Source organism: Cavia porcellus, unplaced genomic scaffold (genome assembly GCF_034190915.1).
Source record: "Cavia porcellus strain 051 isolate PalLab524CR breed Dunkin Hartley unplaced genomic scaffold, mCavPor4.1 scaffold_19, whole genome shotgun sequence".
Classification (NCBI taxonomy): Eukaryota; Metazoa; Chordata; class Mammalia; order Rodentia; family Caviidae; genus Cavia; species Cavia porcellus.
In genome coordinates this window covers 60630939-60654815 of record NW_026947502.1, presented here as the reverse complement: position 1 = coordinate 60654815, position 23877 = coordinate 60630939, and the positions used below count along the sequence as shown (strand labels likewise).

The window sequence follows — 23877 nt, the reverse complement described above, 5'->3', positions numbered from 1 at the left end:
GCTGGGGATTTAGTTCAGTGGCATAAGCGCCTGCCTGGCAAGCATGAGGTCAGTACCAAAACTGAACCTAGTCTGCTGTTTACCACCTCTTTGCGGGGCAAAGACATCCCTCATTTTTCTCTGTCCTAATGCCTTCCATAGTAATATGTAGGTCCATACATATACAAATCCCGGGGATATTTATGGAGCAAGATAGACATAGTCCCTATTTTCATGATTATTCTTAAAACATCCAAATAGTAACTTATAGGATCTTGTCATTTGTAATGTGGTTTAACTACCATGATCTCATTCCTTGAATGTTATAAATTGTAAAATAGGCCAACTAGGTTGGACTTCTTACTAGGTTAACTTCTCAGTTTGAAACCTACCTCCACTTCTTTCCTTCCTGTGTGATAGCCAGAGGAAAAGTACACAGTTTATAGTCGGTGAGGTACTGTGGTGTCTTAGTTCATGACCTTAACTCTTTCCACAATTCGGGTTGCAAACTAAACTGGACAAGAACTGAATCAAATTTTCCAATAAAGTCAACACTGAACCTAACCACTGAATTTGATTTAGTTCTCATTCAGCTTGGTTTGTACCAGAACTGTGGAAGAAATTGTGACCTGAGATGCCACCTTACACTATGCTTATGTTACCCCCAAACATTACACCCTTCCTTCTGATCATGCAGGTGCATCTGCAGGCTTTGAACAGCTCTTGTAAAATATACTTACTACTAGACAGTTGAGGGACAGTATGAAAATTTAAGGGGTACATAATTTTTCAGTTTAGATATACAGACGCATTGTTCTGATATTTTGGTTTTCTGTTAGCTATTTCAGATTTCATAACTAAAGGCAATTTTTAATTTTTTTGTGAATTATTTTTATTACCAGAGGAGTACAATCACTGCAGAAACTTTTAAAAACAGACAAAGCAATCCATTGTTTTCCCGGTCCTAGCCACTGTCACTAGCATTTTTGTATATTCGAAGATGGGCTGTTCTTCTCTGAAAGAAAAATGCTCTTAGCTCTGTTTCCTCTCCTCCAAGCTTAGCTGGTCTATGAATATTAGGTGTCTGTCTTTTTGGGCAGACATTTTCATTTAGTTAGCATTTTAGAGGTCATATTTCCAGCCACAGCTGTGAGGGGAAGGTTCAAAAGAAAAGAGGGAATTTGTTTGAGTCATGGTGGCTATTTACATTTCTTCCCTCATGGGGTGGAGAAAGAGACTTTGAAAAAATTAAGCAAGAAACAGAAAAGACACATGCTGTGATCCTAAATATAAAACATATAAACCGAGTGAAAAAAATAATTGCATAACATAAGATTGGTGATAACTTATTTTCTTTCTAAATAATTAAAGCAAAAGCTTGCTTCTTTTTAAAGATCCTGATTTTCCTAAACATCCACCACAACAAATAGCTGTAATTAAGATTCGTCACACGTAATCAGTTTCCAAATTATTTCATGAATACATTATCTATTGCTAGAGGCTCAGTCCCCCCTGCTGCCCAGCCCCCAGCAGTCTTCAAGCTGGGTGAAGTTCACACCAGCCGGTGGCCCTCAGCGGCCCAGGTCCCGGGTCCCCACATCGGGCCCTCTGTGATCCCTGTAGTGCTGCAGTCCCCTGTATCCCGCGCATCTCAGTCATCTGGATGCAGCATGTGTTCGAGGGCCATGGCCCTCAGCCTCCAGGGTGTGCGATGCATGCTAAGTGCTGGCCCCTGCCTCTTGCTAGGCTTTAGCTGCTGGCAGAGTGAACGGCTCAGATGGAATAATTTCGTTTCCAACTTTTGCACACTAAAATTACACAGCCTGAACACTTTTTCCTCATAAAAGCAATGTTCAGAAAACCCATAGCATTGCCACAAAATACAGCTATCTTTAAAATGGAAAGAAATGTGAAAATAAAATCATCACACCGTCACAATAAAAGTGTTGTTGGAGGACATTAATGCCGGTTTGTGAGTTTCAATAGCTGAGAGCTAAGAAAAACATAATTACAGTCAGGACACTTCTTTTCCCACTTTGGTTTTATAAAGCAGTGTCAGTTGGGCTCCCTGGGGGAAGAGGGTGGTGGAGCGGGCAGAGGAAGGGTGACAGGGCAGGCATTGCCCTGGGGCCTCGCCCCCACAGAAGCACACAGGGTACACTTGCCAGCTGTCCTGTCCACAAGGGAAGAGGCTGCCGGCACCACCCATGCCCATCTCTTGCTCACTGCAGCTGTGCACAGGTGTGTGCACTCCCTGACCCCTCAGACAGAATAGGAGCCAAGCCTCATGTGCAGGTTAGCAAGGCTGGCGGAGGCAGCCATCTGTTAATACTGGAAGATCGAATACCCAGGGGCATGTGTGGGTTCTGCTCAAGGCATGAGGTTAACAATAAGGGTTCCTGCCAGGTGTGGTGGTGCACATCTATTATTCCAGCACTAGGGAGGCTTAGGCAGGAGGATCGCCATGAGTTCGAGGCCATCCTGGCTCCATAGTGAGTTCAAAGCCAGCTAGAACTACATAGGGAAACCCTGTCTCAGAAAAGAGAATATGGGACCTGGGGATTTAGCTCAGCAGCAGACCTACTTGGAGTCCTGCTTCTGACACATAAGACAATGAATAAGTGCCTTCATCTGAGCTTCCATGTCCCTATTGTAGAATAAAATAATACTGCACCCTTCCTACTAGGCCCTCCAGGGCCTTTGGAAGGGTTAAAATGAGATATGGTGTGTAAATCGCACACAAGGCGACAAGCAGCTGGCTCAGAAGCAGTCAGAAGTGACGTCAGGGAGCCCTGGCTGTGCCAGCCTTGGGACAGGGAGCCCTGGCTTGGCTGCAGAGCTCCCGCGTGCTCACGATGTGAGTCCCACACTGTGCTGCCCGGGTTATGTGACCCTGGCCTCCGATCAGGGCACCGTGGACATCAGGGCCAGACCAATTCTTCTGTCAGTGAGGGGAGGTGGGGACCTCGAAACCCAGCGTGCAGCCTGGGTAAGTTTTGGCCATGCTGAGTCACATTACTAGAGCTGCTTTTCTTCCGCCGACTTGGTTTTTCTGACCATGCGCAAGGTAATTTACAGCCTCTCAAATATGCGCTTTTCTGCTCAAGTTAGAAAGAATTTCTGTTGCTTTCAACCTAAGAATGTTAACCAAATGAAACCCATCTGGCATTTGCTGTTGTTTTTCTGTACCAGGGATTAAACCCAGGGCCTGGCACAGCCGGGAAAGTACTGAGCCCTGCCCACAGGAAGCTTGCGTTTATAACCCAGCGATTTAACGATTTAACGAAGGCTGCCTGTGTCTTTCGTCACTGCCTAGGCGTAAATACAGCATTTCTTGGTATTTTTCACTTGCTCCCAGAGCTAGTAAAAAACAAAACCAAAAAACCAAACCCCTACGACCTTCCTTCCAGCTCATTCCGCAATTACTTTGCTGACACAGCTCAGACTGTACCAAACTAAAAATCTGTCCTTCATAGCCTTGAAATGAGAAAAATAAATCTTACAGAAGAGGCTTCTAAAATTACACTAAAGGTGAGTTTATATCCTAAAAAAATTAAAATTTTTAAGATCGCGTCTGAGTTGCACAGGCTGGCTTTGAACGGTGACCCTCCAGCCTCAGCCTCCCACACAGCTGGGAATACTTTTATCTTTTCCTTCTCCCCAGGCCTAGGGATCAAAGCCAGGGCTTGGAGCATGCTGGGAAAGTGCTGTACCAGTGAGTCACTCTCCAGCCCGCTAACGGGGTCCTCCTGCTCTGCTGTTCTGACACACTATGCCCTCCATTTCCTAGGAACCTCCTGTCTCCCTCTCCTGCTCTCAATTTCTTCTCTCCTTACATATTTACTCAGGCGTTAAATACACTGTTTTTCAGTGTCAACCATGTACCTATTGCAGTAGGTGCTGGACCTATATACACATAGCTCCTGACCTTAGAAAGCCTATGACTTTATGGTAAGAGAAACAGTAAATAAATATTTTAAAAATATATAAATTATGAAGTGTGTCATAATGTAAGAATACTGGGCGTTAAAGGAGATTAAACCAAGTGTGGTGGCGCATGCCCATAATCTCAGCACTCAGGAGGCTGAGGCAGGAGAATTGTGAAGAGTTCAAGGCCAGCCTAGGCTATGTAGTGAGTTCAAGTTCAGCCTGAACTACAGTGAGACCATGACTCAAAAACAAACAAAACATGAGAAATTAAAATAGGGCTTCTCTTGGGGACTGGGGATTTAGCTCAGCGACATAAGTGCCTGTCTTGCAAGCAGGCAGTCGTGAGTTCGATCCCTGGTACCGATAAAAATGAAAAAGACCAAAAAAAAAAAAAAAAAAAAAAAAATAGGGCTTCTCATTTGAAAGCAGGAAAGGGTCTCTAGGATAGTGACTTTATGCTGGGAACTGTAGGACAGGAGTAGGGGTAGGTGAAAAAGATTCAGGAAGCAGCATGAGGAAGCCCAGAGACAGAAGAGAAATGGCCCAGTGCTGCTGAGATGTCTCGGACCAGAAGAGCGGGCTATGGGTGGAGACTCCGTAGCATGAGGGTCTCCAGAGGGCAGCCCTAGAGGAGTATAGCAGTGATAAAGGCTGAATGCTCTAACAATCCCCTGGCTATGGGGTGGAAGATGGTGCAGCGGGGCAGGGCAGACGCAAGAAGGCCCAAAGGAGGCGTCTCGCCACGTGGGCACAGTCACACGTGACTGGAGGCAGGCTGGACCCAGTGAGGAAGCCCGGGCAGGGCTTGGTGACAGCTGAGAGCTGAGGGGAGCCGAGTTCTAGGCCTTGGCATGGGGGCAAACATGGCAGGGTTTATCATTGCTTCCAGAGAGTAGGAGGAGCAGCAGAGGTCAGGAAGAGCAGCACAGGCTGGTCCTGGCTTAGAGGAGTGACTCGGCCTGGAAAGGGTCACTGAGAGTGATGCTCTGTGAATTTAGCCTTGAGAGAGAACATCTGGAGAGTGCAGAGTAAGATCCCAGGTTGGGACAGAAGAATTTGCCATTTTTTGTTTGTTTGTTGTTGGGTTCTTGAGATGGGCTCATGCTAGGTAGCCCAGGGTGGCCTTGAATTCACTCTGTAGTCCAGGCTGGCCTCAAACTCGAGGGTATCCTCCTGCCTCAGCCTGGGTGCTGGGACTTCGGGCATGGGTTACCACACCCAGCCATTAAAATGTTTAAAAGACAGGGTGGGAAGCTGTGCAGAGTGACACGTGCCTGGAGACCAGGTACTCAAGGAAGTATGAGAATCCTGAGTTTAGGGGCTTGAGACCAGCCTGGGAGACACAGGGAGACTCATCTCAAAACAAACACATTGCAGAAAATGGGGTTGAGGATGGAACAGTGGTAGAACATCTGACTGGCATAGCAAGGCCCTGGGCTAAGTCTCTAGCACCACAAAACATTATATAAAAATATTAATACAGTGGTGGAAGACAGAAAAAGACACATATAAATGTCATGTCAGAACAGGTGGGAGAGAAAAATGTGTCAAGAAATCCATGTACTCTGTTGCATGGGTCAATGTCACACGGTAGACTCTGGAAGATGGAAGTGCATGTTTGACCCACAGACAGCAGTCTCCAGGCCCCTGTTCACCTGCGGCACCTCTGGACAGCATCTGACTGTTGGTAACTTTGGTTTTAATGTGTCTCCAGCATTCATTCAATTGTTCAGTGAACGTCCGTGTGCACTTTTGTTTCCAGTTGTCCTCAGGAGCTTCGAGGTGTCTCCTAGAGCACTACACAGTGATGTTACAGGTGTAAGTAAGGATTTTCACCGAACATAAGGAAGTACCAAAATCACTGATGATTGGCACAGCAGCAATCAAAGCCCTATCAGACACATTTCATACTTTTTAATAAGTATTACCAAGTCCAACGTGACCATGTAGTGGCGACACACACACAATCCTTTCTGCAGTGCATGGGTGGAACAGCAGCTGTGCCAGTCTGGAGAGCAGGCATCACCTCCGCAGCTGACTTTCCACGTACCCTGTGACTGCAGGCATCCTGGTTGGCTTTCACCACTCCACCCTTCCTTTCTTTACTCTGCTGCACCTCTGCTGAGGGTGGCTGACTTGTATGGACTGCAAGATTTACTGGGTAACTTACAGATCAGAGAGGGGCCAGTCCACCTCTGCCGCTCCAGAATGAGGCAGGAGTCCATGGCAGCTGTCTGTGCTGCAAAGCAGGGCTCGGGAGTGGCCCAGCCCAAGAAGTTGGAAGCCACAGAACAAGAGGGACTTGGGACGTGGCGCCAGCCCAAGGCAGAGGCCTGGAAACTCCTGCAGAGTCCTTGGTGCAAGTCTGAGCTGAAGGTCAACTACATGAGACTGACAATTGAAGGCCATGGTAGCAGATGCCTGCTCAAAAATGGACACTTTCTTTTTTCCCTTCTCTAGTCCATTCAGGCTACACGCCTATTGGTTGGTGTCACCCACAGTCTGGGTAGGTCTCCCCCTTAGTTTGGCATTCATGGACACCCACAACTCTGCTTTCCTAATCTGGTAGGTATTTCTTACTCCAGCCAAGCAGTGTGATTAAGTCCCATGTTGGATATTGCAGAGGCAGAAACCTGTTAGAACACTGAGGAAAAGATAGCCAGGTGCCATCCTGAAATATCCATTTTTTCTCGGTTCTCCTGTTCCTCATAAGAAGGCTGTGGGCAGTGTTTTCAGCTAGGACATGACCATGTTTCTTGTTTTCATTGTAGCAAAATGACCAAGTGCCGGCCAATGAGATACAAAGGGAAGTGTGCATAATTTGTAGAAGAGCTTTTGGAAGGGGAAGGATGACAGCACTTCCTGGCTTTCCGTGCTTCCCTCTGCCTCCTTGTGTGTGTGTGAGTATATTTGCATTTGTGTGCATCGAAGTGGCTGGAACTCTCAAAGTCATCTTGCAGGGCAAGGTCGACTTACAGATGCAAGTCATCCCTAGTTTGTGGTCTGGGGTGGTGGAAGCAGTCAAAGCCATTTTCTAAGGAGTTTTTTAGTGAGGCCCATTAATGATGACTCTAGAGTTGTAAAAATAGTCACTCCCAAGGATTGGTAGGGACAGACAATGAGTTGAGCAAAACTGGATTTTCAGACGGTATAGAGACGCTTCGGGGTGGGTGGGAATACGATTTCTTCAGTTTGTATTTTGCATGTTTGTGGTAGGCTCAAAACGACCTCCCAAAAAATCTTTGTTGTAATTCCTGGAATCTCATGTTGATAAGATTAAGGATGCTGAGGTGTGAGGCTGTCCTGCAGTATCCTGCTGAGTCCTAAATCATAAGTGGCCTTACAAAAGGGAAACTGAGGGAGGTTTTACCTGGGAGACAGAAGGCAGCTAGCCAACAAAGCTGGAAGCAGCTGGAATAAACAGCTTATCCCTAGGATAAAAATGGCACCAAATCTCTATAACTTGCGGAAAAGTCTCTTGGTCAAAAATATGCCTCACATCGACACAGAAATGTGCAAGGTTGTAAGCATAAGGCCTTTTTCACCTCGGGGCATTGTTCATACCCTCTCCCTCTCCAGCAATGTTTTTCCCTCTGTCATGGTTTATGTCAGTGTCCCCCCACCAAACCTCACTCAATTATGGATGCGACTGAATCTAGCGTTTGTGATTGGTTCGTTGTCTAGCGTCCAGATTGGTGGTGAGTTGCTGCACCCACCCAGGGTGGGAGCCAGTACACAGTGTACTGAGAGGAAGGTGTCTTCAGGGGGAAGAAGGCGTGTCTTCTGGCTCTTGCATGGTTGGTGCTTTGCTATTTGGGTTCTCCTGGTCAGTAATATGCCTAAAGGGCTGTCCCCGCCCACACCATCCTGCCTTGGAGCAGATTGAGTATAGATTGAAACTCCTAAAACTGTAAGAAATTGGGCTGGGGATGTAGCTCAGCGGCATTAGCACCTGCCTTGCAAGTAGGCAGTCATGAGTTCGATCCCAGGTACGAATTAAAAAAAAAAAACTGTAAGAAATAAATCTTCCTTTCCCTAATTTTGGATGTCAAGTATTTTGTCTCAGGAAGGAAAAGTAACTAAGACCCTCCCACTGGAAAAACTCGTGGCTTGGTTACTGGAGAGGGTCCAGGGAGACCTCACCAAGGAGCATTTGTAGGCTGCCTAGTCCACCTCTTTGCACAGTCATGCATCTTCTGATTGTTCCTCTAGAGAATGCCAGTAACACAGCTGGGTTGTTTTGCACCAAATGTCCTTCATAATAAAAGTTTTAAAAGTGTAACACAGCTTGGAAACTGTATGAGGTGTAGTTAGTGCGGTGGTCTAAACGGCTGTCTGCAAGCGCGATTGTGAGCTCAATCCTCAGTACAAAATAAAATGAATAAATAAATACAACTCTGATAAAGTGCAACTCAACCCAGTTCTTTTGCTGGTAGTGTTTCTGGTGGTGAATATCCAAAATCCTTGGTAAATCCAACACCATGAGGGGTTGCTTTTGTTTTCTCCTAAAATTTTTATTTTTAGCACTATCTAGGCCTTTGATTTTGTTTTTATATGGTATGAGGAACGATTTAACTTGGTATGAGGAACAATTTAACTTCATTTTTTAAATGTGGATACAGAGTTGGTGTTCAAACCTCATTAAAAAACACTGCTTTTGAAGACTGCCCTTTCCCCATTTCAGGAATTTGGGCATCCTTGTCAAAAATCAATCAATCAAGGGTGGGGATTTAGCTCTGTGGCATAAGTGCATGTCTAGCAAGCGCAAAGTCCTGACTTCGATCCCTAGTACAAAAAAAAAAAAAAAAAAAAAAAAAAAAACAACCGAGAGAGAGAAAAGAAAAAAAGCAATCGATCAGGCCAGGTGTGGTGGTGCAGGCCTGTAATCCCAACACTCTGGAGGCCCAGGTAGGAGGAGAGCTGTTTGAGGCCAGCAGGCCACGCAGTGAGTTCAAGGCCGGCCTGAACTACTAGTGAGGATGTGACTCAAAAAACAACAACAAAAAAAATCCCACAAAAGGTGCTGGGGATTTAGCTCAGCGGCATAAGCACCTGCCTTGCAAGCAGGCGGTCGTGAGTTCGATCCCCAGTACCAGAAAAAAAGAAAAAAAGGGGGAACCCCCCCCCACACAAAACAAAACGAGCCTCCCCCCAATAAAGAACAGCCACAACAAAAACAAACAAGCAAAGAAAAAAACTGGGCTGGTGGGCTGGGGATTTAGCTCAGTGGGCATAAGCACCTGCCTGGCAAGTGTGAAGTCGTGACTTTGATCCTCAGTACCACAAAACAAAACAAAAAACCAAGCTGGGGAATAAGCACCTGCCTGCTAAGTGTAGTCTTCAGTTTGACTCCCAGAATCCATAAATAAATTAAATGAAAAAACAAACAAACAAAAAAACCAGCAACAAAGTCAAAAAACCAAACGGCCATCATCTATTTTTCTGGATTTCTCTACCCTATGTCTAGCTTTATATAGGCACCACACGTCTTTGATTAGTGTAGCTTTGTGTGAGTTTCAAAATTAGAGAGGCTGGGGGTTTAGCTCAGTGGCTTAGGCATCTCCTGGCAAATGTGGGACCGTGTGTTTGACCGGTAGTACCAAAGGGGTGGGGGACAGAACTCCCAAAATTAGAGTGAAGCCGTTTTTCAAGATTCATTTTGGGGAGCTACTTGGGATACTATGCAATTCATGAGCTTTAGAACTAACTTTCCTATTTTTCAGGAGGTGACTGTGATGCTGGTGGAAGACTGCTCCCAGGGTCCCTGCCATTTACCAGCATTCTGTCTTCTAATCCATGACTACTGTATGTGTTTGTTTACTTAAGTTTTTTTTCTTTCATTAATTTTGTTAAAAATCCATTTCAAGAAAAAAAATTCAAAACATGTCAATCAGGGTCTTCTAGCAATTTTATAGTTCCTGTATAAACCCAGCACCTTGGAAAAACTGGCTCTACACATGCCGAAGATTAAAACTGGACCCATATCTTTTACCATGTATTAAGCTAAAATCAGAATGGATCAATTTTAATATTAAAACAGAAACATTAAATCTGCTGGAAGACAAAATAGGTAGAACTCTTGAAGGCACTGGTGTTTTAGGCAAACTTCATAAACAAAACCTCTACTGCATAGGAACTATCACAACAATCAACAACTGGGTCTTACCCTACTGAAAAGCTTTTACACAGCAAGAGAAATCACTAATAAAGTGAAGACAATTCACATCATGGGAGAGAATGTTTGCCAGCTGTAACTCAACAAAGGATTACTATCAAGAACATATAAAAACCCAATCAAAAAACAGGCATCTGAGATGAATATACGCTTCTCAGATGAAGAAATATGAATAAATATGTGAAAAAACATCCAACATCACTGGTCATTTGAGAGATACAAAGTAAAACACTCAGATTCCACCCAACTCCAGCAAGAATGGCTGTTATCAATTGGACACTTTTATAGGTAAACAGCTGAAACTTGAGCACATACTCGTAAGTAAATCAGACCTATCTAAACGTATCGTCTCACTAGTGTGAGTAGAAACCTAAGTATATAAAAAATAGTTAAGACAGTTATATTACTGATTTCTTTGACTTCATTGAAGACAGATTTGTGCTGGCATTGTTCAGACAATTGGACACAGATGCCTTGTGCTTTGGGTGACTGATTTGGGAATGACAATGTACAACATACGTACTGTTGTTGCCCTGATTGATGCGTTTTGAAATTCTCTTTGAAATAAAATGGACTTGGAAAAAAAAAATCCATTACCTTTTTGCTGTTTTATTGTTTTAGATGCTGCAAGTAAAATGCTTGCTTTCTCAATTTCTTCTTGGATTACATACTGCTATTGTACAGAAATATAACTGATTTTTCTTTTTTGGTACTGGGGATCAAACTCAGGACCTATAACTGGTTAAACTCATTTACCGGTGCTAACAGGTTTATTTATGTGTGTGTGTAAATTCTTTAGGACTTTTTACATATAATTCTAGGTAATCTGTGATTATAGGTGTCTTCATTTCCTTTCCCATGTGGAAAATAACCCTTTTTTCCTTACTGCTCCAGAGTCTTCATCTTGGGATGAGTGCGGAGAGAGGATTCTAGTCTAACTTTGCAATTTCTTTTTGTCTTTCTTGAGACAGGGTTTCACTATGCAGTTCAGGCTGGCCTTGAACTTGCAGCCATCCTCCTGCCTCTGCCTCTTAAGTGCTAGATTACAGGCAGGTGCCACCCCACCCAGTCTAACTTTTCAATTTCAACAGGATTTTAAAACTCTACACACAAATGTACACATCACTTTAGGAATGTGCAGAGAGGGTGCCACAGGAAAGGCATTAAGTACACTTCAGTATCAGCAGCCCGCTACATAAACATTCCCATGTCAACAGCACGTTTTGTTTTACTTTCTATTTTTTGGGACCTGGTCAGCAGGAGTCTCCTAAGCAGCCCCGGAACAGCTGAACTCTGGGTGTCACCTCCTCAGCTGGCAGCTCCACAGCACTGTCAACTGTTGCAGTGATACACAGAACAGCAGTTTTCATGTTCTGCACTGAGTTACATTTAATATGCTTTAAAATTAAAAAAAAAAAAAAATCAGAGAAATTTCCACCTTTCAAATTTATTATAAAGACAGTATACAAAAAATGAAGTGCTAGTTATAAAAGATGCATGTGGAAACATAAGTTATAATAAAGCTAAAAAAAATTAGTATGAATATGTATATCTCCACCAGTATCCACATATGTACACGGTTGTTCTCAGCAACCAGCATTTCTTTATGGATTATGTAAGAGTACCTACTAATTAAAGTTCCCAAATTGCTGGATTTTAGAAAGCTTTAAAAACTCAGCTGATGGACTGGGGATTTAGCTCAGCGGCATAAGTGCCTGCCTTGCAAGCAGGCAGTCGTTGAGTTCGATCCCCGGTACTGATAAAAAGGAAAAAGACAGACAGACAGACAGACAGACAGACAGACAGACAGACAGACAGACAGACACACACACACACACACACACACACACACAAAAAAAAAGAAAGAAAAACCCAGATGATAAATCAGTAACAAAGGCAGCTCAGTCTCCAACTGCATCAAAATCTAGGATGCTGGGCTGGGCAGCAGGCTGGCTGTGATCTTCACCTGCTGCATATAAAGGGTCAGGTGTTCGCACCCAGCACAGCTGCCACTGCCACAGAAACACGCGGTCCCTTATTTGACACTACTGTTCCCCACGCTTTGCAAACAAGGTTTCCAACAGGAGCTATTTTACAGATTAAATGTCTACCCCTCTCACCAAAAAGAATATGCACATGAAGGCAGTGGCTTTAGCTTTAAGAAATATATTTTTGGTATTGGTAACACAATATTTTATATTTATATATTTGCATATAAAAGATATCTATAGAATATAACCTACATACAATTATAGAAAGATATAAATGCTTTTCAAATACAAAATTGTGTGCTATTAAAGTCCTTTAGAAAGGTAGTTACACATTTGTTTTGTATGTAATCATAAGAGCCAAAAAAAAAAAACTTCATTAAGTCACATTAGAATTATAAAAATGCTTATCTAAGGCCACTCAGTTTTGACAGGAGAACATGACATGGCTCATGAGCTCTGACTCAGCCTCTGGCTCTCAGGGGCCAGCGAGGGAGCCCACGGTGGACACAGCAGCGACAGGAGGGGGATCGAAAGTGCTTCACTCGAAAAACTGCAATGCTGCTAACACTCTTCAGTGCCACAAAGCATCAGTTAACAAAACAGCTTTATTATGAGCTGGCTGAACTTCAACTACCACCACAGTGCCCTGCTCACACAGGCTCACCACAGCTGTTGGCTGTCTTACACATGCACACAGCTATCAGGAAAGTTAAGTGCATTTTCTGGTCTGAAACTTTTCCTTTAAGACGCAGGATTTCACCTTGCATCAGTTACTCTGTGGACACATCAGAAGTAAATTAAATAGGAACTGAATATAAAAACACCTCATGCGAAGACGTCATGATCCAGAACACCTGAAGTTTACTACTACTTGCTCCATTTTCTATAGAAAGGATAGGAAAGAAAAAAAAGTCAGTTTTAATATGAAAAAATCAGACATATTTTCATTATAATAAACATCCTTAAAAATAATACTTAGGTAAACATAAAACATTGAAAATGAAAATATAAGACTTTCAAATAAACTTACTGATGGGGTTTTATATCATATACATGCAGGTGACATTTTATACCTTACAGATTAGTGGTAATAATGTCTCATCAGACATACTTTAAAATTTAAAAATCATACATATTTTTCAAAATTAGCACTTTAATAATGTCTATAAAGTACAACTGATGAAGACAAGTCGGTCTGGGACTGGGATATAACTCAGTGGTACAAGTGCCTGCCTGGCAAGCACAAGATGATCCTGCATTCAATTTCCAGTACGAGAGAGAGAGAGAGAAAAAAAAAAAGAAGACTAGTAGACCTGTTTTATTTTATTTTTTGTCTTTTTCCTTTTTATTGGTACCAGGGATCGAACTCCCGACTGCCTGCTTGCAAGGCAGGCACTTATGCCGCTGGGCTAAATCCCCAGCCCAGTAGACCTGTTTTAAAACCCTCCCTGAGCCCAGGTGTGCTGGCACACACCTGTTATCCCAGCACTGGGGGATCTGAGGCAGGAGAATAACTTCCACGCCAGCCTGACTGCATATGATACCAGGTCTCAAAAAGACGAAAATAAAAACAAAAACCAAAAAAAAACCAAACCAAATCAAAAAACCCTATCTATAGCTGTGTGGTGGCACACAACCTATAACCCCAGCACTCAGGAAGTCAGAAACCAGCCCGGATTACATAGTGAATTCATTCCAGATTAAAACCACACTGGCAAGAACTTGTCTCAAAAAACAAAGCAAATCAAACAAAATCAGATAAGGAGCTATTCATCCTCAGACTCCATAACAAACAGTGTACCTTAATAAGCGTGGTTTTGTCATAGTCCTTGCGATGCTGATAAATGCACTGGCTGATTACTGCATACAAATTTTCCAGTTGAAATATATTGTAGTCTTCACTTTTGCTAACAACAGTCTTCAGGAGATTCTAAAGCAAAACAGGTGAGTGTGAGACCAGTTCCTTGGGAGAAGCTGACTGTAAAGTTAAGGCACAGTTAGCATCCAAACCAGGAGGAGGGCAGACCAACCACCTGCGGGATAGGGCGGGGCAGGCGTTTGTCTTTGTTTATGTAGTCAGTACCTTCTGTAGCGGGAATCTAAGTCAGGACTCAAGCTTGTTCAAACAGCTGGTCACTCACTTGGACCTCATGTTATCATTATTCTGTGATCCTGGCCTTTGGCCTGATAATGCCTGTCCTTAAAAACCACAGTGGAGGGGGCTAGGGATTTAGCTCAGCACCATAAGCACCTGCCTTGCAAGCAGGTGGTCGTGAGTTCCATCCCCGGTACCGACAAAAATGAAAAAGACAAAACAAAAAAACCACAGTGGAGGATTCTACTAATTTCAATTCTAGCTATAAACTCTATCTATAGCTGTTGGGAATGGTGGCACACACCTAAGGCAGGATGATTTCTGATGATGAGGCTAGCCTGGGGTACAAAGTGAGTTCAAGGTCAGCCTGAAAGATGATATTTTTCTGAAAATAAGACCTAACTGGAAAAGAAGGCTTAACATAATTTTTCAGGTACTTGCAATATAAACATGACAGATATACTTGACTATAAAATATTAATAAAATTACTGTCACTAATATTTAAATAATATAAATTATAACTAAGTATTTGTAAATATCCAAACAGGCACCTGTAGAAAAGTTAAATGCCTCCATACACAGCTGAATCTGAGACTGCTGCTGCTGACCAGTGGAGTACAGACACAACGTGCAAATACTGTGCACAGCTGACAACCAGTAATGTGGCTGTGTCTACTGAACCCGCACGATTTCGAGTGTATGTGGTGTGACAGATACACTGAATGCACTCCTCGTGTGAAATAACTGTCTTTGGAGTTCTGGTACCTGCCGGGTTTCCTCGCTTTTGTGGGGATCGTCCCTCGTGACATTCCTCAATTCTCCTGTGCCCCCATCTCCTGGACACGGACCTAATGGGAACTGTGAAGCCCGGCCTGCCGGGGGTGGAACTCAGGTGAGGAACTCGGGTGGGGTCACCAAGAGCGGTGTTGCTAGGGCCCTGTGAGTGGCCACATGGCTGGGAGGCTCATCTGAGGAGCGCACGGTGGCTGCACAGGACAGCCGGGCCATGGTGCTGCAGGAAGGAGCTGCAGGACAGCCAGGCCACAGTGTGGGGGTGGGAGAGTTTGGACCAATGCAGAAGACAAGGGGGCTGTGTGGGAGGAAAGGTGACTCGAACCAACTGGAAGTGTGGACAGCCTGAAAATGATGCCTACTGCGTCTTCTGAGCAAAGTTAATACAAAACCTGGTCTTATCAGGATAATATGGCAAGACCGTGACTCAAACCATCTTCCCACTGCACCCCCAGAATCTCTAGGTGAATTTAAAAATATTATCAAATTAGAATAGAAGAAGAGAGGCCAGGGATACAGCTCGGCAGCACAGCACCTGCTTGGCAAGTGTGAGTCCTAAGTTTGATTCCCACTACTAACACAAAAAAACACACAAAAGAGGAAGAAAAGTAACTTCTGCTGTGTACTTTATGGCAGTTCAACTGTATAACTAATTCCATTACATGAAACTAAAAAAGGTACTATTTAAATGGAGAACTACTATTTTACCTCTTTCAGTGTTTGTTTATTTTGTTTTCAGAATTTTCCAACTAGGTGTTTTTCCTTCAGGACTGAAATGAGACTGACTTCCTATAGTATTTCACATGTTGCCTGCTAGGACGAGGCACCACAATTACATAAAAACCCACTAAAATGCTAATAGACAAACACAAGGTATGGGGAGATGGGAGTAGCAGGCAGCACATGACTGTAATTCCAGCACCCTGAGAGGAAGAATGCCAAATTCCAGCCTGGTGTCTGTCTCTCCAAAACAATACCACCAACCAAAAAAAAAAAAAAAAAAAAAAAAAAAAAAAAAAAAAAAAAAAAAAGCTGCAGATGTAACCCAGCAGAAACGTCTTGAGTTTACCTCAAAAAGAAAAAAACAAAATTAGGTGTGAGAACAATGAGTTGGGTAAGTATGTTAACAACGATAAATCAAACCACACACAGTGGCTACTGCACATAATTCCAGCATTCTGGAGCCTGAGGCAGGAGGATTCCTTCAAATTGGAGGCCAGCCTGGATTACACTGTAAGTTCAGAGCCAGCTGAACTACAAAGCCAGACCCTGTTTCAAAACAAACAAACAAACAAACCCACCAACAAACTATAAATGAACATGTTAGTTATGGCCAAGTCTATGCATGTGCACCCACCCCCAGGAGGCGAGGGCCTGTGGCCTCTGGTGGGCTGAGTGACTATAGCAAGGTCCTGCAACCAGCTGCCTGGGACTGACCACGTGACCCGCCTGCACCAGAGGAGTAGAGCTGGGAGGGTCCTTCCAACCGCCTGCCCAGCACCGAGGGATTGCTACCTTTCTGCCCAAGGAGGCAGGGAACTTGCAAAGCCCACTTCTGCAGTCAGGCAGTTTCTAAGGGTGCTTGGGGCCACACAGCTCCTGAAGGGACTTGGCAGGAAGGTTTCCTCCTGAGAACAGCCAGTGCCCTCACTGTGGCCGGCTGATCAAAACTCGACAGCTCCCGGACCGGTCCAACCCGACCCCAAGGGACTCCCTTCTGACACTGATGCTCTGCAAGACCGTCGCACCAGTGCTCAGCATCAATGAAGCCCCAGCACCCAGCTCCAGTCAGCCGGCTCTGCTCCCCTGGAGCCTGGTATGACTCCAGGCAGCCTGGCAAGGAAGCCTGCCAGTGGCCTGCAGTGCCAGCGCGCCCATCCCCCACTCACCCTCAGCCGCTCATGGTCCACCACGAGCGCAGGTGTGGGCCGGGAGAGGATCGCCAGCGCCTTTTCCACACTGATGAGCTGCTGCTGCTCCACTTGGCAGCGCCGGGCTCGAGTCATCCGCAGGATACACATTTCTAAAACGAAAACTTAATGACTATCATTCGGGCCATGGAAATGGTGTGCAGGCTTCACACAGCCGCCAGGCAGGTGTGGTGGCATCCAGCAGGAAGAGGCAGGAGTGCTGAGGGCTGACCTTGTTTCCAGAAAAGCAGCTTACTGAAGCTTACAACTGTGGTTTAATAACTCTGTTACAAGATTATGACACCAGCATATACTCAAAGATTAAGTACAGTGTGAGTGTTTCTCATGTTGCTCCTCAGAGGCTTCTCAACAGGTTAGACCGTCTTCTACTTAGGCACAAGAGTCACAGAATTTAAAGAGTTAAGAGGGACTCAAAATCTGACCTAAGGAGTTAGGCGTGGTGGCACATGCCCATAATTCAGGCTCTCTGAGAAGCTGAGACAGGAGGATCTTAAATTCAAACTCAGCCTGGCAACTTAGTGAGACTGCATCTTAGAATTAAAAAAAAAAAAAAAGCCTGGGGACACAGCTTACAGCAAAAGCCCCTGGTTCGGTCTCTAGCACTGTCAAAAGAACTAACCAACCAACCTTAGCGAGGGTGTAAACTCTCGCCAATGGGTGAACCCCAGATCCCCGCCGTGAAAGCCTGATGAGAGCACAGCCACATCTATTTCACCACTGTCAAAGCAGTTTTCCCAGCAGGGACAAGTGTCTCTGATAGACCACATGGTCCCTGCCTACCCTACAAAAGAACAAGCGCGTGGATCCTTGGTCCAGAGCAACTTATTCAGTCATAAATGAGAAAAATGAGGGTAAGAAACAGAGAGATGTTTTTTAAGATCTTTACCTCATTACCCTCAGAGCCAGGACAAGAATTCCCCGATAGCTAAACACTGTCCCTCTTAATACTTGCCTGAAGATAAAAAGACGAGACTAAAAAAAAAACAAAAAAAAAAAAAACAAAAAAACCCCAAACATTTCTGATTCCAAATAAAACCCATGAACCACCAGAGGATTATATCTACAGAAGCCACAGAAGGCTGAGAGAGCGGTCCAGTGGCAGGGCACTTCGATCCCTACAAGGCCTGCCTGTGGTCCCTGACACCACTGAACACATTTTCCGAGACAGTCTTCCTACACAATTCAGGCTGCTGTGTGGCCAGGCTGCCCTTGACCTCACAGCTGTCTTCCTGTCTCTGCTTCTAAGTGCTGGGACTGCAGCCATGTGCCACCACACCCAGCAAGTATCCACATCAGAAAGGACACGACCCTGTGGGCTGCTTCATGACTGCTCACGTTTGAACCCATGTAGTCACTGCCTCTTTATGACACGTTTTGGAGCCTGCTACCATTTTTTGCATGATAAAATAATGCTACACTTTCCCCAAATCCAAACAAATCTTTTTATTGGGGGGGGGGGCAGCAATGAACAGCCTTCCAACATCCTACACAGGTGCTGGACCACTGAGCCACACCTCCAACCCCTCCAAAATCCAAACCAATCTACTGCCAAAAGCTCAAGGAGACCCAAAGAAAGACAGTTCTGACCCAGGAGAACGTAGAAGTGTCCTGAACTGACTGCAAGTAAGGACAGATGGTAGGGGTGGCCAGGAGCTGCTCACATTGCTCGAAATCGTGGCCTTGAGACCGCCCGCCTGAACAGGAGAGGCACCAGAGGCGCTGGCCAGGGCTTTAAAGCTTGCAGCCTGAGGCTCTGGGCTCCAATCCAACAGCAGAGCACTGCCCAGCATCTCTACCCAACTGCACGAGCTTCTGGGCTGAGGGTCCTGCGGGTGATCTGGGGACCCAAACCTGAGGTGTCAGGGCCAAATGTCATCAAGAAAACAGTAACTGACTAGTTCAAAGGTAACTAAAGTTAGTATTATTTTTTGAAATGAGTTATAACATCCATACTCTGAAAGCCAAGCAAAAACTAACAAACTGCTTTGCAATTCACAGGTGAGGAACTAAGTGAAATGTCTAGTAACTCAGACTCACCTTTTACTTCACTTTCAGCATCTGTCATCTGAGAGCCAGACACATGTCCGTTGCACACAATCCTTTCTTTTCTCAATTCGTAGCTCGCTGCAGCCCTCCTGGCCTCGGGCCCGTTTTCCGCAGTAGGGGCACCACAGCTGCAGCCTCCCAGTTTGCCTCTGCTCTCAGAGGCAGGCTGCTCCTTCTCGGTGTCTTCTGCGGAAGACTCTCCCGTGTCTCCATGCTCATTCTGTCCTGTACTGGCATCTGGAGCAGCCTCCGCATCGCTCTCCACTTCCTCTTCCACAGTGCTCTGGCTGTTGTCTCTGTCCTGGGAAACCTTCCTCCGCTTGGTTATGGTGCCAACTTGCCACTTGGACCTTCTGCGTTTTTTTCTTTTCAACTGAGCTTCAAAGAGTAAGAAAAAAAGGCATCCTGTGACTTTCTAAATTCTAAGAACCAAGAGAACCTGGAGACAGGAGACAACAGAGTTTAAGGAATTACTTTTGGTCATACCAGGGATTGGAGTCCAAGGCCTCTGGGCAGAGCTGGGAGGTCTGAACAACTCAGCGAATGTTTTAATTAAAAGCAAATATTACAGTAAGACACTGCCATTAACCGCCTCTGAACACTTACTTTGCACTGGCTACCTTATACCCTCGGCTCCTGCCACTCCCAGAAGTGGCTCTGGGGTCCGTGTCTTCACTGGTCACAGAACAAGTTCAGACACAGGACAGCCATGCTGTTGTCCAGTGTCCTGCGGCAGAGAGGCAGCTGTGAAGACAGCACACCGTGTGTGCCTCCACTAGCCCACCAGACTGGCGCTGTGCAACTCTGGCCCTTCCTCTAGGTAAAATGACCATGACAGTAAGTGGTCTAAACTCAAGACATCAGGGCAGCCATGACACTGCCACTGAGGGCATGCACAGAACACTTCCGGAACTGCTTCAGAGCATGACGGGAACGGTGGGGCACATATGCTTGGAGAGAAAGGGAGCACTGCGAGGGCGATGAATGAGTTTGAGTTCCGGTACCCCTTCCAATAATGGCAATGTGTCTCTCACTGTAATAAATCACTTTTTAGGTGAGCCTGGCAGCATATGCCTGTAATTTCAGCATTCAGGAGGATCTCCACAAGTTTAAGGCCAGCCTGGACTACAAAGTGAGTTCACAGTCAGACTGAAAGCAGAGACCCTGTCTTAAAACAAAACAAATTAGTAATTACATTTTTCAAACATATCTCATACCGTTTTCTATTTTGAGACAGGGTCTTGCTAAGTCATTAAATTGCCCCAGCTGGACTGAACTTGCAGCCCTTTGCCTCAGTCTTCCATTGTTTCGGGATTACAGGTGTGCACCACCACACCCAGCTAGAAGCTTAGACTTCATCTTGAGTATTTTTTTAAACAGTGACATGATCTGATGCCTAGTTCTGAAAGATCACTTTGGCAGCAGTGTGAGAAACTAAAGAAATGCAAGACAGAAAGAGCCTAAATTTATTGAGTTTTTAATAAATACTGAGAACTCTTTTGAACCTGTGAAACATACTAACTACTTTACTTCCACTCAACGCTGGGCGCAGAGAAGAGGTGGGTGTAAGAGCGGCTCTGGGGTCTGCACTGCTGCCGCTGGCCCAGTGCGGTGCCTGCCAAGGTCACCATGAAAAACAGGAGCTGTCTGTTTTCACTCTAAGTGGAACTGGGTGACAAGGAGGCCAGCAAGTTGGGAGATACACAGCACAGAAATCTCTTCAACTTAGGACGGAGGTGTGCCAAGATAAGCAGAGGAAAAGAAATCTTATAAGAAAGGGAGAGACTCTGGAGGAAGCAGCCTGCCTTTCAGACAGCAGAGGCCAGCGGGAGCACCTTGCACCCCGGCACATTTGCCCACCAGAACGGTAGGCACCTGCCTGAGGGCACACCCCTCCTTTGCCAGTGGGGAGCTTTTCCTTTGATTCTAATAAACATGCAGTTGGCCATTCCTCACCAAAAATACCCAAAATCAAATAATTACAGGAAAAAAAAGAGAGAGAGACAGGTATGGTGGCACCTGCCTGTAATTCCAGCAATGGACTATATGGTAAGACCCCGTCTCAAGGGGCTGGGGATTTAGCTCAGCGGCATAAGCGCCTGCCTTGCAAGCAGGCAGTCGTGAGTTTGATCCCTGGTACCAATAAAAAGGAAAAAAAAAAAAGACCCTGTCTCAAAAAGGAAAAAAAGAAACTTTACAAGGGATACAACAGGTCTGTTTAGTTTGGAAACATCCCTTTTCATCTTTTTGTTTTTGTCTTTTTGAGTCAGCATCTTACTATGCAGTTCAGGATGGCCTTGAGTTCACTGTGTAGCCCATGCTGATCTCAAACTCGCAACAATCCTCCTGCCTCAGCCTCCTCAGTGCTGGGATTACAGGTGTGCGCTACCACATCCAGCATCATCTACTGCAGACAGGGTTTTGCTTCATGCAGCTCAGGCTGCCCTCGAACTCACAGCAACACTCTTTCCTCAACTGCCCAAGGGCTGGGGTTACAGTTGTGTGCCACCACTACGGGCCTAGTTTGCACTTTTTATTTTTTTTTGTCTTTTTTGTTTTTATCAGTACCAGGGATCGAACTCACGACTGCCTGCTTGCAAGGCAGGCGCTTACGCCGCTGAGCTAAATCCCCAGCCCCTAGTTTGCACTTTTGATTGACACACAGTGGACATATATAAAGCACTCAAGATAGACACACAGAGTGACTATCCACAAGCTGAAGAAATCTATGTAACCACACTCAGGTCAAAAGACAGAACAAGTACCCATACTCAAGTTACCTTCTTTAGTCACAATACCCAGGATCAACAACCCCTGATTCCTATAACCATGGGTTGGTTATCTCCCTATGGGAATGTGTATGAATCACATGTATAAAATGTGTCTAGCTTTAAAAGGTGCTTTTCTAGAAGTGCAGCCCATTTCCACAGATGCACTTGCTGGCCGCAGGTATGACTGGAAGCTTTCTGCAGAGGCAGCTTCTTGCTGATTCTCCCTCATTGTCCTTTCTTTCCCTGCTGTCCCCTCTCACAAAGGGGCTTCTACTTTTCCAAATCGATGATCCCAAAGAAGACAAACCTGCTCAGCCAGGTCTGGACTTGAGGGTACGTGTGCACACACTCTAATAAGGCAGGGAGGACTGGGGCCATGAACATGGAAAACAATAAGAGGCTAAGAAGCCAAGCAGAGCCTGATACTCATGGGCCACGAAACGCAAAAACTGGAATGAAAAGCCTGTCAAGGAGGGTGGGCCACGGAAAATGTGAGGTTTATTTGGAGTTACACGCTGAGAATCAGTGGTGGGGTGTGGGGAGGAAACGGAAAATACAGCAGGATTAGTAGGAAATGACATGATTTTCAAGTCAAGTCAATTCATAATTAATTGGTGAGCGGAGAGAGACTCATGGGCACATCATAAACTTGGATTTCAAGAATGTAGGGTTCTCCTACTGCTAATGAGATCAATGTAATTTACTGTATTAATAAAGAAAATGGATAGAGAAAGTAAATTGAGTTGGAAGAGATAATGGTTTCAATTTTAAAAATGAAAATTAGCCAAGAGTACTTACTAGGTGTGCTGGAAGCCACTGGAGCAGTGAGAGGCTGTGGTTTTTCATCTTGGTCTACATCCGGTTTTCTGTCCCCAGCAGCAGCGGAGCTGGGCTTTGGCATCACGTGGTAATAAGACGGAGCGTACTTGGAGGAGCAACAACCTTGCAACAGAGATGTGGACTTCAGCAAGGGGCTCCTCCCTTCAGAATTACACATCTCAGCCACTGAAGGCTCCACATATCTGAAGCATCTTTTCTGATGCCTAACCCACTTCCTACCTCTCTTCTTTCTCGATTCCTGAATCTCTTCACAAAGCTTCTCAAAGTCTTCATCGAGTTCTTCTTTAATTATCGCATAGGCGGTATCTCTTAAAGCACAGGCTCTATGCCTAATAAGACGATCTGAAAAATGAATAAACAAATGCAATTAATGTTCTCCACTCAATAACAGCAAATAAACTTAACATGTTGGACTAAAATCCTGTAGTAGCCACTGTAATTCCTTTTTACTTCTACCATAAATAGAACACTGGGAAAATTCTGAGCTTGGAGTGTCAGCACTCGGAGGCTGAGCATGGCAGAGGGAGGTAGGTAATAATGTGTGAAAGCACAGCTGTGTCAGAGCCTCTCAGGGCAACCCGCTGCCACGTTCACTTTCCGCTGAGAGAGGAGGGGGAGCTACAGCAGTGTGAGGGCTCTGCACAGGGCTGCGGACATGGCCTAAAGAAAAGGGCCCCTGTCCCCGAAGCATCTGCTGGAGCCTGGCAGCATCCGCTCGCTGGGAACTAGTCAGAAATGCCAGCTCTTAGGCCCTGCACCCTAAATGTAAACCATCAGAAACTCTGGCGCCTGGGGCCCAGCGATCTGTATTTTAAGAAGTCCTTCCAGAGATTCTGTCGCCCACTAACATTTGAGCACCACTGATCTGCAGTAATTTTAAACTGCCAGGGCTGGGGATATAGCTCAGTGGCACAGTACCTGCCTGGCAAGGGCAAGGGTCATGAGTTCGATTCCCGGTACCAAAAAAACAAAACAAAACAAAACAAAACAAAACAAAACCAAAAAAACCTCAAAAAAACCCCACAACTTTTTGGGGCTAGGAGGTTAGTTCAGCGGCATAAGTGCCTGCCTTGCAAGTGTGTGGTCATGAGTTTGATCCCTGGTACCAATAAAAAAGAAAAAGGAAAAAAAAAAAAAAAAAAAAAAAAAGAAGTAATTTTAAACTGCCATAGCACAAAAAGCAGCATCAGCAGTAGCTCCAGAATGGGACCGAAAAGCCCTCTGCCTCTGGGGTAGTGGAGGGGCAGGTGCCCCACTTGGTGGAAAAGAGATCCCCAGTCTTAACAGTGTCCACTGTGGGAGAAAGAAACAGAGGAACTGGAGTTT

The 23877-nt window shown here is 45.1% G+C and overlaps 1 protein-coding gene and 1 long non-coding RNA gene across 5 annotated transcripts in view; one reads left to right on the top strand and one right to left on the bottom strand.

Moving 5' to 3' along the window:
• Positions 1–2727: 2727 nt before the first annotated feature.
• Positions 2728–10836, top strand: LOC111756027 (uncharacterized). The gene is made up of 3 exons (XR_002790527.2): positions 2728–2968; positions 6681–6809; positions 9633–10836. It is a non-coding gene; the product is annotated as an uncharacterized LOC111756027 (long non-coding RNA).
• A 1398-nt stretch (positions 10837–12234) lies between these two features.
• Atad2 (ATPase family AAA domain containing 2) overlaps positions 12235–23877 on the bottom strand; it is a 64603-nt gene continuing 52960 nt past the window's right edge. For all 4 annotated transcript variants that reach the window (XM_063231136.1, XM_063231137.1, XM_063231138.1 and 1 more), the window contains 6 exons: positions 22771–22893; positions 22510–22653; positions 18932–19318; positions 16853–16986; positions 13877–14005; positions 12235–12958 (listed from right to left, as the gene is read on the bottom strand). In XM_063231136.1, coding sequence (XP_063087206.1) covers positions 12914–12958; positions 13877–14005; positions 16853–16986; positions 18932–19318; positions 22510–22653; positions 22771–22893 — 962 coding nt within the window. In that variant the 3' untranslated portion in view covers positions 12235–12913. The remainder of the gene's footprint in view (positions 12959–13876; positions 14006–16852; positions 16987–18931; positions 19319–22509; positions 22654–22770; positions 22894–23877) is intronic.